A 14,676-nucleotide genomic window follows, 5' to 3' on the forward strand; every position below is an offset into this window, starting at 1 on the left:
TGTACATCACAACATGTATGCTAACTGAATCAACATTTCAACAGGTATATTATTAAGGAAATTTGGCATTGCCTAGGGTTTCAGATAGCCGCTTTGTTTGTTGTCTCCGCTAGCTTATTTCTGGTCTTCTCAATCTCCTATTTTTGGCTTCGGTGATGAGTGCATATGATTGCTCTTTTTTCCTCTTCAAGAGGTCAACTACATCTTGGAGGGCTTTCTGCCTTTAGCAGGGCCACGAGAACATGAACACTTGTCGAATTCGACAGGCTTTGATCTAATCTGACATCATTTGGAAATTGGCACATAGATAGATCTTAAATCTGATCTTGGGTCAACCATACTATCTTCCTAGCATGAACTGCATCTTGACATGAAAATTTTACAACAGTGAACCATAGAAGACAGTCTAACTTTTACATGGTAAATGAAGAGCACATGCATTTATTTATGCCACATATGAGTTCTAGAAGTCAACTAAGTAGTTCATACAAGTCATACAATTTTAGTTTGGTGCAAACCATACAAGTCACCCGTGGTTCGATTAGAATTTGAGCTATCAGTTTATTGTGTTTCTTTCTCCATGCGATGTGCACTTTTGAAATAATAATGCTTCAAATAATGTATCTTTATATAGATTTATTGTTCCATTCTATATCAACGCATGGACATTCAACTACCATTTAATAATTGGCAAATCTATAATACATAAATAGTTGATCCCCACTAATTCTAACTTTCTCAACATACAGCCCTTCACATCACCAAATTTGCCACGCCATCCTCCACTACAACTATTTTTTAGCACATGCATACACAAATTTATTTATTTTTCATCTCCAATGGTCTAGCGTATATGCATGCTCTTTGTCCACACACAATTGCCTTTGCAATAATAGCTTTTCATTTGTGTCACTTCATTCCTATAAATTTTATCCAAAATTAATCTTTAAAATCTCGCAGCAATGTGCGGGGAAATCACCTAGTTGAACTAGTGCCCCAGACTCGCAAACGAGCAATGGAACTACTGCGTAACAAACTCTACTGCGCCACTGAATTACAAATAGGGAGCATAAAAGACATTCAAGCCTCAAGAACATCATCAGCCTGGTGAAATTTTAACAATTCGATATGGCTGACGTGCAATGTATTCACTATTTTTTATGAGTATGCATTGATCGAATAGTTGACACTAGCAATTTAAGAAAAAACTCTAATAATTGCCCTTGACACCACTGAGTTCTTATTGCACACAAAATATGATCTTACGGATGTAATCTCCAAAACGCAACACTAATTCATTAATCCATTGAAATATTGTCAGAAAATATTTACTCCAACAACTCTCATCGCAGCCAATTTTCACATGCATGGTCGTACCATATTTACTACTACTCCATTCAACCTATACTCTAGTCGCACATTAACTTCAGAATGGGCCCACTTCTTGAATATGCTCTCACATGTATGGCCAACATATGTTTGGGAAACACTTATAATCAGTAGTCTGATTGGAAGCAAATCGCCAGACATATCAACTGCCATTGATTCTTTTAAATCTCACGGTGAAGATACCGCTTAAAAAACGTCAAACCGCCTGCACAGGCCGCGTAACCCACCCCTAATTTCTCGCCTGAATCCCTTCTCTCACGTCTCACCTGGCACGCAACGCCACTCAGCTCACCGTCAACCGCATCGCCCCTCCATATTCGACCGCGCATCACCCCCGAGCTCGCCGCACATCGTCACCTCCTCGTCGATGACCACAACTACCCCATCGTCCAGATCCGTTACTTTGTTCTCCCACACCATCTTACCCGGGGGGACAACGCAGGTGCGCCATCCCACCATTAGGGGCTCGATCCCCCCATCTCTCTTCTATGGTTGGTGCTTCGCCAGGTCACCCTACGGCTGAATCAGTTGTCGGAGTAGCACGGGCCAGCCGGAGAACCTGCAGTAGCCTCCGACATCCTCCTCACCCCCATTTGAAGTGCCCAATCCTATAATCAATTGGAAGGCATTTTGTACTGAGGTAACTAAAGGTTACTGCATGAACATCTGGAAATAGTTTCGATGTGGTATGTTCTTTTCTAGAAATTGAACAACGTTCCTACATCTCAGATTCATATAGTGGTGAAATTTGTTCCAGGTAATAAGCAGTGACAATATGTGAAACATGGCTTCTAAGATAATATTTCTGTGGTAATATGAAGTCATCCTATGCACGAAAACTGGGCAGAGGTTACTAAAACTTATGTCGTGTTTTCTGTAGGGAGGTTAGTTTGTACCTTTTGCCTGTGTCCATGAGATTACTAAAATAAACAATCCAAAAAAAATAGATTACTGCCATGAATTGGTTATCCTAATTGGATCCATTTGGTTGCTTTCGAAAATGGGTTACTTGTAGGAAAGAACAGACAATTCTGAGTCTTCATTAACATATAAAACCCGATGCTGCTTCTTCTACGCATAATATCTGATGACATGTCCTTCAAAAACTTCATCAGTTTAGCTTTATTATTCACCAATCCTTAATGATGTCCCCCAACCCAAGTACAGATTTCCAGGTACAGTTTTTCCGAATATAAGAAAAATGACATAGCTACATCTGCTTTCTTGGGTTGTTGCTTCATGCTCTGGCAGTAATATTGTAATTTTCATCGTGTACGCTACTATCATACTATGTCAAAATTTTGACATAGCTACGTCTGCTATCTTGGGCTCTGATATTGTACCCAACATGTTTCTGAGTTTAAGTTATCTTGCATCAATATTTCCATCCTATTCTCTATTTTATTCCTTATCCAATTTTTAGTAGACAAGTGCTTACAGCTTATTCTTGCTTATATTGTCCTGCTACAATAATCGTTTTTACTAGTTTTTTTACATGCTTCCTATATATGAAGCTTCCAAAGTGTACTACAAATTTTCGTTTTTTACATGCTTATCTATATATGAAAGATTGGTTGCATGGGAAAGAACGGAATATAGTAAGTCATACCTTAGAGTACTTTGAACTTCTCCTATACTGCACGGCTTTATCATAACCCGGGCTCCTTTAACTGTTTCTAATATGATCCTTGTCGATTGCTTTATCACGACTTCATCTAAGTACTTGGTTGTTTTTTCAGTCATTTCTACCTGTGCATGAGTTCCTCCCACAGTTTCAACACTGAAACATTCATAATCTCCACCTTCTGCAGACACTAACTTCTTTTCCCAAAACTGCATTCCAGCTTGACGATACAAATAGGATAAGAGTGAATCTCGTTCATCTTCGGTTAGTGCACACGAGATCATCCCAAATAGGGGAATTGCATGTGAAAATATAACTGTGGGTATATCCAGTTTTTTGTCTTTATCATCATAAGCAGCCGAGACAGAAACCATTAACAATGCTTTGATTCTAGGTTTATCCAAGATCAGCTCTCCATCAGATGCCATATTGATCTATGTCATAGATAATATAGCATTAAGGGATATAACAAAACTTCATAAAAAATCCAAAAGAAATGCTACTATACTCAATGTAGCAAATGAAGATATTACTCTACCTACGCATAAAAACAAGTCCGAAGTCCCTGTATGTTAAGAATAACAAAAAGCTAAAGTGAGAAAATATGGTTGGTCAGTGGAATTAATATTCAAATTCTTTTCACCACATTGTTTGCTTATGCTCATTCCTCAAACAATTGGGCCTAAGGAGGATAAGATGGAAGTTAAATAAAACTGATTTTAATATGTTAAAAGTTATTTGCAAACCAAGTGTGTGTGCATGGCATGCTGCTAGGTGTTCTTTTTTGCTATTGGATCTAAAGAGAAGTGAGATTGTACCTCACATATTGAACACACCATCTCAGGTCATAATACCTAAAGAGAAAGGAAATTACGTGTGCCAGAAATTATTCAATGATAATGCAATTGAGAAAGACACATCATGTTAATCTGCAAACTGCTGTCAGCATTTCTTTGAATCAGTGAGATCCCTAAACTAGTAGTGTTGTGATGCATCCTCTGTTCATCTGATTTGGCTCGCAGTTCACATTGATTTGGGGCAGTTTGAGCACAGAATAATGTAGGCATGTTCCTCACTGACAACCCTGCCTATTGTTTTAATAGATTGTAGGCAATGTGATATCTAGACAGACAAACCATTATGATGTGCAAAGGTGTATGAGGCTATGAGCAAGCAGCGGTGTGTTTCTCCTTACAAGTAGGTTCTGTTTTAGGCTTTTATTGCATAATAGATATGGTTTTGTGATCTATGGTCTTAATTACAAAAGCATGCTAGCATATGGAAGAATGGATATTCTATTTGTTGCTCTTATTGATTTGGCTACAAAGAGGAGATCATCTGGAGTGTATCTATCTGCTGTGGACTCAGACACTATCATTATCACCCTACTAACAGATTACCATTTATAGATGATGCTCTATTGGTGATTTTGACTTTTCAAAGAAGTTTCCCTACAAACTCAGTGATTACGTGGAATACATATGCAACTTTTGTTCTGATAGAACTATTTCTAATTTTTCTGTGAAACTACTAGGTACCCATCTTGGTTGAACTTCGTGGAATTTTGCAAAATTTGCTTACTGAGTTAGATTGCCCATATCAAGCAAGTTACAGTAATTTATTTGAATTTTTTTTACCAATGATCCATTCTTATAGTATACTAAGATATGCATAGATACTTTTTTCACACACCTTGTGTCCGGTTTATGATATTTGTACTCCATAGAGAAATCTGCATGTCCACGCTTGATATCACCCCCACCCTGCTGTGACGCTAAGCCACCGGTCACGTGGAAGAAGTCAAGAAGAAGGGAGTGAAAGGAGAGACTGGGAGGGGTAGGTTAGAAATGCAAGCCACTTTGATACTTAGATGAAAACATGATGGATTGTTCGCGGACTAATATTTAGCCATCAAAATGGAAGTTCCCTTTTGATGCAAACAATGGTTTAACATTTATTTCTTCGTAGAAAGTTTCCTGCAGATTGCAATGCCATTGGTGCCCCAGAAGCTAAATAAATGTACATGAATTGATTTCCATGCTAATGTGAAAATGAGGCATAATCTGCTTATTTTAATGTAGCATGTAGGTCAAAAACAATATGATTCCTTGATTAGAGGATGAGTCTGTGCAAACTAGTTCCATTGCGATGTTATCATATTTCATTAATACCTACAATTAAAATGTTATCATTATACTTGCGTCTATAAATACATATGGTTTGGTCGTTATTATTTAAATCTCAAAAGTTCTTGGTTCATTTCCTGCTTGTTTATTGTTGGTTTTCTTTTTTCCTTCTTCGTTGATAGATACGTGACTGTAGTCTGTATAGAAGTTGTGTCTATATAACATATGTCTCCCTATGAAATTTAACCATGTGTTTGAATGGACAAGATCTGGTCTACTAAGATAGTATAAGATGGAACAGAAAGAATCTAATTACCAAAGATGAAAATAATTCCATATCTTCTGCTGTTACTGCAGCCCAATCTTCAAGGGATTATTTTTCCAATGTTTGACTATATTGACATATCATTATGTTCTAATATTTTAATATGAAAATATTGGTTTTCTCTCTCTCGATCAGTAGCTGGATGTAGTGTGCAACCTATGTAATAGATATGTTATGTGCAACCTTTGTGATAGACTTGGCTATTCACGTTCCTACAACTATTGCTTTTTCTCATCCAGTTGGTAGAGATACAGAAGACCTATAAAATGAGTTACCATCATGGCTTATACTTAGTACGTGACCATATCCTTGCAAATTTTTGTTTCTTGGCCTTGATGTAAAATTGTAAAAAGTGGCGGTTCAACCCATGGCGGGCGCAGCTAAAGAGATATTTGGAAAAAGATGACAACCCAAATAAAGAAGATACAATGTTGGAGAAATGGAACACTCTGGTGCACTCTTGAGGAAGGTTTTAAGGGAAGTCAAACAAGAGGAACTATGCTGCTCGCTGCAACAGTATCAAATATCAACCTTCTGAATGCTGAAAGACAATGTCTCTTTGACAGCAAGGGGGCCTTTGAGGGGAGGAAGCCTAGTGCTTTGATCTGATGTATTCCACTATTCTCAGAATTTTTTTAGTTGTTTCCATGCTACACTATAAGCACCTCTCGTTGTAGAACTCAAGTCTCAGCTCCAATGATATTTTATCATCTAATGAAAGGAATCTCAGCTGGTGTGATGCCTGCTATAATGTCTACTATGATTTCTATTTTACAAAATAAATGAGCTACCAGGACCGCTCAAACAATCTGCTAACAGTGATCACATGGCAACGCGGCCACAAATAATCTGACAAAGTGCGTCAAGCCGTGCCTTGGGTATTCTCAAAATCCAAATTTTGGAAAAAAAAACATGTACCATATTGTGGTCACAAACTGTGGTTTTAGTCTTACATTGATAGCAGAAAGTCAAAAAATGGGAATGCATTCTCAAATGAGGGAGTATACTTCTCTCCCTCACGAAACCTAGAAAAACAAATGGTAAGAACTTGTGATAAACTATGCGTAGTCTTCTAAATGTTGTAGACAAGTGTTAGATATCAGCAAACAACTGTAATGACATTATATATTTTCCGGTCTATAAAAACCTGTAGTAACTCAAATTTGTACTCGCCAAACAATGTTCATGAACACCAAATCCAGCGCGAAGTGCAAACCATACCTGTAGGATAACCCAGTCCATTTGGTCACCATCACCACCCAACTCCTCTCTCATGGCAAACTTCTCCGCACAAAGGCCAATCTATCCACCAGGAGATCTCCTCAATTCCTCATATGTAACTCTCAAAAGCATACAGTAGCAAAAAAGAAAACATAAGTACCCATAAATGACAAAATCTCACTAATTGCACAGCTGCCAACCTGATACCCTCATCCTCGTCCCTCAGCAATTTCTCCGTGCAAGCATAGCAGCACTCCACAACCCCGCCGCCGGCATTCACCTTCTTGAGGACCGCAGCGAGGCCGCTGAGCACCTCCCCCCGTGACAACGGGTAGAGTCCGCTGGCCATCGAGACTAGTGCTCGGATCTCCATCTCAGGGTCAGCACCTGAGCTACTGGATGCGTGCGGCCCCACAAACTGAGCCCTCTTGGAGACGAACGGGCTGGGTTCGGAAGCGGCGAGGCCCTCGCCCATGAGATTCATGACCCCATAAGCTTGGAAAGAATTTTGCAAAACCCATATAAGTATATTTCTTGCAAACTAAAACTAATAATCTCAAGCAAATTAAAATTAGAACTGCATGCTGGTCGCATATTTACTGTATGATTAAATTTTCAAGTCTTTGTAACTGTTATTCTGATATCAGCACAGAGACCTGAAAATAAGAATCAATTTCCATATAGCTGAGAATTAAAAAAAACATAGCAACAATGCAGCAACAATTTCCATATGCATTTAGATTTAGTTACACATGTTCAATCCAGCTAACTTTTATCTAGATTGCTTAGGACATTGTTATGCAAACAGTTGATGGGAAGAATTTAACGCAATACTACAAAACACATGAGCTAGCATAGAGTTTTGTAAGGGGCATATCTATGTTTTTTCTCAACGGTAGTGGCCGCCTAACTTACTTTACAAAATGGGACAAGGATAATGGAAGGATGGCCTTGTGCCCTTTATTCATGGAATGATACTAATCAATACTCATCTACTGCATAAGTTTCTTCATGGTCTTTTAGACTACAATCCTAATTTTTTTTGCCTTCCTAAATCCTAATCCTGTAGGGGCATTGCTGTCTGCTACATGGTCTAAATGAGCATAGGCCTTGTGATTACTGAGATCAACCGTAGAATCAAAAGCATATAAGATCACCGGTTCGTCGGTGTATTGGCAGAGGACCTACCAGCGGTGGTGGAACTGGACTGCCGCGGTGCCGACGGTGGTGCCCCTTGTGCCTTCTCCATGCGAGAACGGCCGACAGCGTGTTGTAGGTAGGCCGCGGAGAGGTGGGCCGGGAGGGGGCGAGCAGAACCTGGCAGTAGGCGGCGTAGAGGAGCAGGAGGCCGCGAGGAATGGGGCAGGGCCGCAACGGCGAAGGGGATCTCGAGCGTGATGTGGCAGAGGACAAGACGCCCGCGGAGTGCGTAGAGGGAGGAGATGGCCGCGATGCAAGATGCGCAGGCAGGGAGCGGGCGCGGCGCAAGACGACAGGAGATAGCGGGAGGACGGACGAGTAGGGATGGCTTCTGCAAATCCGCCGCGCGCTGGATTCCGGCTCCCCTTTGGAAATATTTCGGGATCTGACCCTGTTGCCTACCACCAGGGGGTGGCGGTAGGTTTGCACGTCCTACCGCCATGGGCTCTGGCGGTAGGTCCCTTGACGGCGACTGACGGCCGTCGGCTCGTGCTGACGTGGAAAAGGGCCTACCGCCATGGGCTCTGGCGGTAGGGTACTAAAGCCTACCGCCAGCACCTCTGGCGGTAGGGTCCTGGGTGGTGGATAAGGTGGATAAGGGGCTGGTTTGTGGGCCCTAATGCCTATGACCTTCCAACTAACGCCTATGACCTTCCACCGGTATGCTAGAGAAGTAACATGTTACTCCAAAATGTGTTTCAACACTAACATCCATTTTATATGCACTCACCGCCTCCTCTATGCAAGTACTTCACCTGGATAGATTATGAAGTGCCAAAAGATGTCCAAAAGGACAAATATGAAGATTGTCTTAGGCGCCAGCAGCTGTTCGAAGAAAGGTTTCAAATAGGCTTGGAGGAAGAGCGTCGTCATAAAGAGAGGATGGAGCGGAAGTAACGCGAGGAGGAGAGGGCAAGCCAAACAAAGCTTGCTCGTGAGGAGAGGACAAGAAAGCTTGCAAAGGCTCGCAAGGCACAAGAGGAGGATGAGGCACGTGACAAGAAGGGGAAATGGCCCCGTATGACTCAGTAAAGCCTTCGCTTCGGTGGACTCGTCATGTAACCGGATGAAGCCATGCCAAATTTATCATGAACTATGTAGTACTAAGGCATGAAGCCATGTTCCGTGAACTTGTCGTGAATGAATTTGCCATTTGTATTGAATTTGGTGTGGAGATGTTTGCAAGGTGTCGTGAGAACTTTAGTTTGTCAGCAATTTGTGTGATTTGTCAGCAATCTATGTGATGATTTTTTTTATAAACTGTTGTGTTGAGATGACGGATAGAATAGAGGAAGGCCTCTGTTTTTAAACCTACCGCCAGACACCCTGGCGGTAGGTTGCTGGACCCTACCGCCAGAGCCCATGGCGGTAGGGGTGGCATAGTTTCTGTGATGGAAAAAAGCAACCCCTTGGCGATAGGCTCAAACCCTACCACCAGAGCGTCTGGCGGTAGGTTGTTGGATCCTACCGCCAGAGCACATGGTGGTAGGGGGCGGCAAAGCTTCTATGACGAGAAAAAACACCACCTTGGGGGTATGGTAAGCCCACATAATCAGGTGTATCTTATAGGATAGGTATTACACAGGGCTTCAAACATTTGGCTCATGAGGATAATGTATATTAATATGGTCATCCAAAAATGAATATAAATTAAATATGATCTTTTCCTTCCAGATTCAGTTGTCCTAAATCAAACTATAAATATGCAACAAATCCTTAAAGTATTACTTGGCTAAAAAATAAATCTACAGTTGGGGTTGAGTAAACTTCATCATGACAAATTACTTAGCAGCCTGCAAATATAGATGCATTCATTGTTATTATTTAAGGTTGATAGCTTGGAATATTCTCAAATTCCAAACGACTGACAGAGAATAAGAACATGGGTACACACTACCGAACTTGAGATGGTACCTCCTTTCTAGTATATACCGAACTTGAAAGAACCGCGCAAACAGAAAGAATCAGTGCAACAGCAATACTGAAAGTGAAAACATACATTTTATATAGAACATTAGCATGTAGACAAAATTGGAAGTAAGCAATGGAGAAACACCTCTTTGGCTAAATGTTTGGCTATATTGGCTGAAAAGCTCCCATGATTCTTGCCAATGGAAAACAGAACGCCATATATATCTTGATCCTGCATATAATAAATACGGTCGCAACATAGAAGAAAAGAGTCAGTTACCACAAAATTGAAGTCATGGTCTCAAAGCCTCAAATAATTATAAAGTAAGCAATATTCTATACGCTGAATAAAACTCAAATTAACATTTAGCAGGATAATTAAGGCTCCGTGTTACATTGACTACACGGATAATTCATCTAGAAAATGTTCAAGCAAAGATCAGAATAGCAAGGGAGAGATAATTGTGAAGCATGGTGATTGTTCTGCACTAACATACCTCCGGATTTTTCTTCGGACCTGCAATGAGACCATCAAGTGCAGATTTAAACATTTGAAGTTTAGGCAGATTCACTGGCCCTAGGATCTTGCGTGCTGCATTTCGAACTACAACATTGGCATCCATCAATATGCCAAGGAACTGCAAAAGCAACAGGAGGCATAAGGTTACCAAATTTAGCATCTAGCATAGTTAATTACAAATAAAGAACCAATTCATACATCTAGCTTACACGAGATACATTATATTAATAATTAGTACCATGTGCATGTACTTCTCCTGCATGCTCAAACATCCATATGTTACCATATCAAAAAGTGCCTGCAAAGTTTGCAGTCTAACTGCTTCTGTATCATCATTCATCATGTCCATCAACAAGTCCAAGGCCTTCTGTGCATATTGGTTTGAAAGCTTTGCAAGAGCTCCCAACGTTTTACATGCAACTGTTCGGACCTGTAGGGAGAACATATAGAACAATAAACAAAAGACACGGGACGTTAAGGGGAATTATATGGTATAAGAGAATGACCTGACGTGATAGAATTCATCTTCAACACCATGCGCAAATATGCAAGCAGCACTAGGGAATGATAATTTAGGTTGTAGTTTTTTCCCTTTGATGCTAGAGGCACTCCCAGTGTCAGTTTTTATGATCTTCTTAGACAGCGACTGAAGCAAAACACCTTCAGATACTCTCTGGATTTTGTAAAGTGCGTTGAATGCTTCAATTCTTACTTCTTTACAGATGTCCCTGGCCATGGAGCTAAGCTAAATAGAGAAGTCCAAAGGGGAAACAAAGCAGTTATCATTACAGTGGTCAGTGGAGTAAAACTTGTAAGTTACAAATATTAATTGCACAAGCATGATTAGATGCATCTTTCTTATTGTGTGCATCACAAACTGCATGTTTTAGTAGTAAATATCATTCACCATGAGTACTTTCACCTTGTCAAAAGGATTTCTAGTGATAAGAACAGAAAGGTAAATTGCCGAAAATACATGTCTTCTAAGTAAAAAACAAGAACATCGCTCCCAGTATCAGTTATGGGCATGTCGTATAACTATTCATTCCAAACTATACTAGCCTGGAATTGACATATAGAAACAGAAGTGTTAGGCTAAATAAAAATGTCGGTATACAATTAACACTAGGCCCACACTCAGCTAGTTGATCCTACCGTTCATGAACACCGAATCCAGCGCGAAGTGCAAACCATACATGTAGGATAACCCAGACCATTTGGTCACCATCACCACCCAACTCCTCTCTCATGGAAAACTTCTCCGCACAAAGGCCAACCTATCCACCGAAGACAGGAGATCTCCTCAATTCCTCATATGTAAATCTCAAAAGGATACAGTAGCACAAAAGAAAACATAAGTACCCATAAATGACAAAATCTCACCAATCGCACAGCTGCCAACCTGATACCCTCGTCCTCGCCCCTCAGCAATTTCTCCGCGCAAGCGTAGCAACACTGCACAACCCCGACGCCGACATTCACCTTCTTAAGAACCGCAGCGAGGCCATTGAGCGCCTCCGCCCGTGACAACGGTAGAGTCCGTTGGCCATTGAGACTAGTGCTCGGATCTCCATCTCAGGGTCAGCACCTGAGCTACTGGATGTGTGCGGCCCCATAAACCAAGCCCGCTTGGAGACGGACGGGCCGGGTTCGGAATCGCGAGGCCCTCGTCCATGAGATTCACGGCCCCATAAGCTTGGAAAGAATTTTGCAAAACCCAAATAAGTATATTTCTTGCAAATTAAAACTAATAATCTCTAGCAAATTAAAATTAGAACTGCATGCTGGTCGCATATTTACTGTATGATTAAATTTTCAGGTCTTTGTAACTGTTATTCTGATATCACCATAGAGACTTGAAAAGAAGAATCAATTTCTATATAGCTGAGAATTTAAAAAATAGCAACAATGCAGCTGTATGGATTGAACTCCTCCTCAAAGTATATATGCATTTAGATTTAGTTACACATGTTCATTCCAGCTAACTTTTATCCAGATTGCTTAGGACATTGTTATCCAAACAGTTGATGGAAAGCATTTAGCGTAATAGTACAAAACACAGGAGCTAGCATAGAGTTTTGTAAGGGGCATATCTATGTTTCTTCTCAACGGTAGTGGCCGCCTAACTTACTTTACAAAATGGGACAAGGATAATGGATGGATGGCCCTGTGCCCTTTATTTATGGAATGATACTAATCAATACTCATCTACTGCATAAGTTTCTTCATGGTCTTTTAGACTATAATCCTGATTTTTTTGCCTTCCTAAATCCTAATACTGTAGGGGCATTGCTGTCTGCTACATGATCTAAATGAGCATAGACCTTGTGATTAATGAGATCAACCGTATAATCAAAAGCATATAAGATCACCAGTTCGTTGGTGTATTGGCAGAGGACCTACCAGCGGTGGTGGAACTGGACTGCCGTGGTGCGGGCGGTGGTGCCCCTTGTGCCTTATCCATGCGAGAACGACCGACAGCATGCTGCAGGTAGGCCGCGGAGGGGTGGGCCGGGAGGGGGCGGGCAGAACCTGGCAATAGGCGGCGTAGAGGAGCAGGAGTCCGCGAGGAATGGGGCAGGGCTGCGGCGGCGGAGGGGATCTCGAGAGGGCTGCGGCAGAGGACAAGACGTCCGCAGAGTGCGGAGAGGGAGGAGATGGCCGCGATGCAGGATGCGCAGGCGGGGAGCGGGCGCGGCGCAAGACGGCATGAGATAGCAGGAGGACGGACGAGTAGGGATGGCTTCCACAAATCCGCCGCACGCTGGCTTTCGGCTCCGCTTTGGAAATATTTCGGGATCTAACCCTTTTGCCTACCACCAGGGGGTGGTGGTAGGTTTGCACGTCCTACCGCCGTGGGCTCTGGCGGTAGGTCCCTTGACAGCGACTGACGGCCGTCGGCTCGTGCTGACATGGAAAAGGGCCAACCGCCATGGGCTTTGGCGGTAGGGTACTGAAGCCTACCGCCAGCACCTGTGGCGGTAGGGTCCTGGGTGGTGGATAAGGGGCTGGTTTGTGGGCCCTAATGCCTATGACCTACCAACTAACGCCTATGACCTTCCACCGGTATGCTAGAGAAGTAACATGTTACTCCAAAATGTGTGCCAACAATAACATCCATTTTATATGCACTCACCGCCTCCTCTATGCAAGTACTTCACCTGGATAGATCATGAAGTGCCAAAAGATGTCCAAAAGGACCAATATGAAAATTATCTTAGGCGCCAGCGGCTGTTCGAAGAAAGGTTTCAAAGAGGCTTGGAGGAAGAGTGTCGTCAGAAAGAGAGGATGGAGCGGAAGTAACGCGAGGAGGAGAGGGCACACCAAATGAAGCTTGCTCGTGAGGAAAGGACAAGAAAGCTTGCAAAGGCTCGCAAGGCACAAGAGGAGGATGGGGCATGTGACAAGAAGGGGAAATGGCCTTGTATGACTCAGTAAAGCATTCGCTTCGGTGGACTCGTCATGTAACCGGATGAAGCCATGCCAAATTTATCATGAACTATGTAGTACTAAGGCATGAAGCCATGTGTCGTGAACTTGTCGTCAATGAATTTGCCATTTGTATTGAATTTGGTGTGGAGATGTTCGCAAGGTGTCGTGATAAATTTAGTTTGTCAGCAATTTGTGTGATTTGTCAGCAATCTATGTGATGATTTTTATTTATAAACTGTTGTGCTGAGATGATGGATAGAACAGAGGAAGGCCTCTGTTTTTAAACCTACCACCACATACCATGGCGGTAGGTTGCTGGACCCTAGCGCCAGAGCCCATGGCAGTAGGGGGGCATAGTTTCTGTGACGGAAAAAATCAACCCCTTGGCGGTAGGCTCATACCCTACCGCCAGAGCCTATGGCGGTAGGTTGCTGGATCCTACCGCCAAAGCACATGACGGTAGGGGGCGACAAAGTTTCCGTGACAAGGAAAAACACCACCTTGGCGGTAGGGTAAGCTCACATAATCAGGTGTATCTTATAGGATAGGTATTACACAGGGCTTCAAACATTTGGCTCACAAGGATAATGTATGTTAATATGATCTTCTAAATATATATATAAATTAAATATGCTCTTTGCCATCCAGATTCAGTTGTCCTAAATTAAACTATAAATATGCAACAAATCCTTAAAGTATTACTTGGCTAAAAAGAAATCTACAGTTGGGGTTGAGTAGGCTTCATCATTACAAATTACATAGCAGCCTGCAAATAGATGCATTCATTATTATTATTTAAGGTTGATAGCTTGGAATATTCTCAAATTCCAAAGGACTGACAGAAAATAAGAGCATGGGTACACCCTACCGAACTTGAGATGGTACCTCCTTTCTAGTATATACCGAACTTGAAAGAACCGCGCAAACA

General features: G+C 41.9%; 1 protein-coding gene across 1 annotated transcript; it reads right to left on the minus strand.

Moving 5' to 3' along the window:
• Positions 1-1,617: 1,617 nt before the first annotated feature.
• On the minus strand, positions 1,618-11,052 carry LOC125514037 (protein SIEL-like). Its single transcript, XM_048679282.1, has 5 exons — positions 10,828-11,052; positions 10,555-10,746; positions 10,294-10,434; positions 9,942-10,028; positions 1,618-3,447 (listed from the first exon to the last, which is right to left on the minus strand). Exons 1-5 carry the CDS (start codon positions 11,050-11,052, stop codon positions 2,917-2,919), a joined length of 1,176 nt encoding a protein of 391 aa, XP_048535239.1. The 3' UTR covers positions 1,618-2,916.
• Between the last annotated feature and the right edge of the window lie 3,624 nt (positions 11,053-14,676).

Source organism: Triticum urartu, chromosome 6 (genome assembly GCF_003073215.2).
Source record: "Triticum urartu cultivar G1812 chromosome 6, Tu2.1, whole genome shotgun sequence".
Taxonomy (NCBI): Eukaryota; Viridiplantae; Streptophyta; class Magnoliopsida; order Poales; family Poaceae; genus Triticum; species Triticum urartu.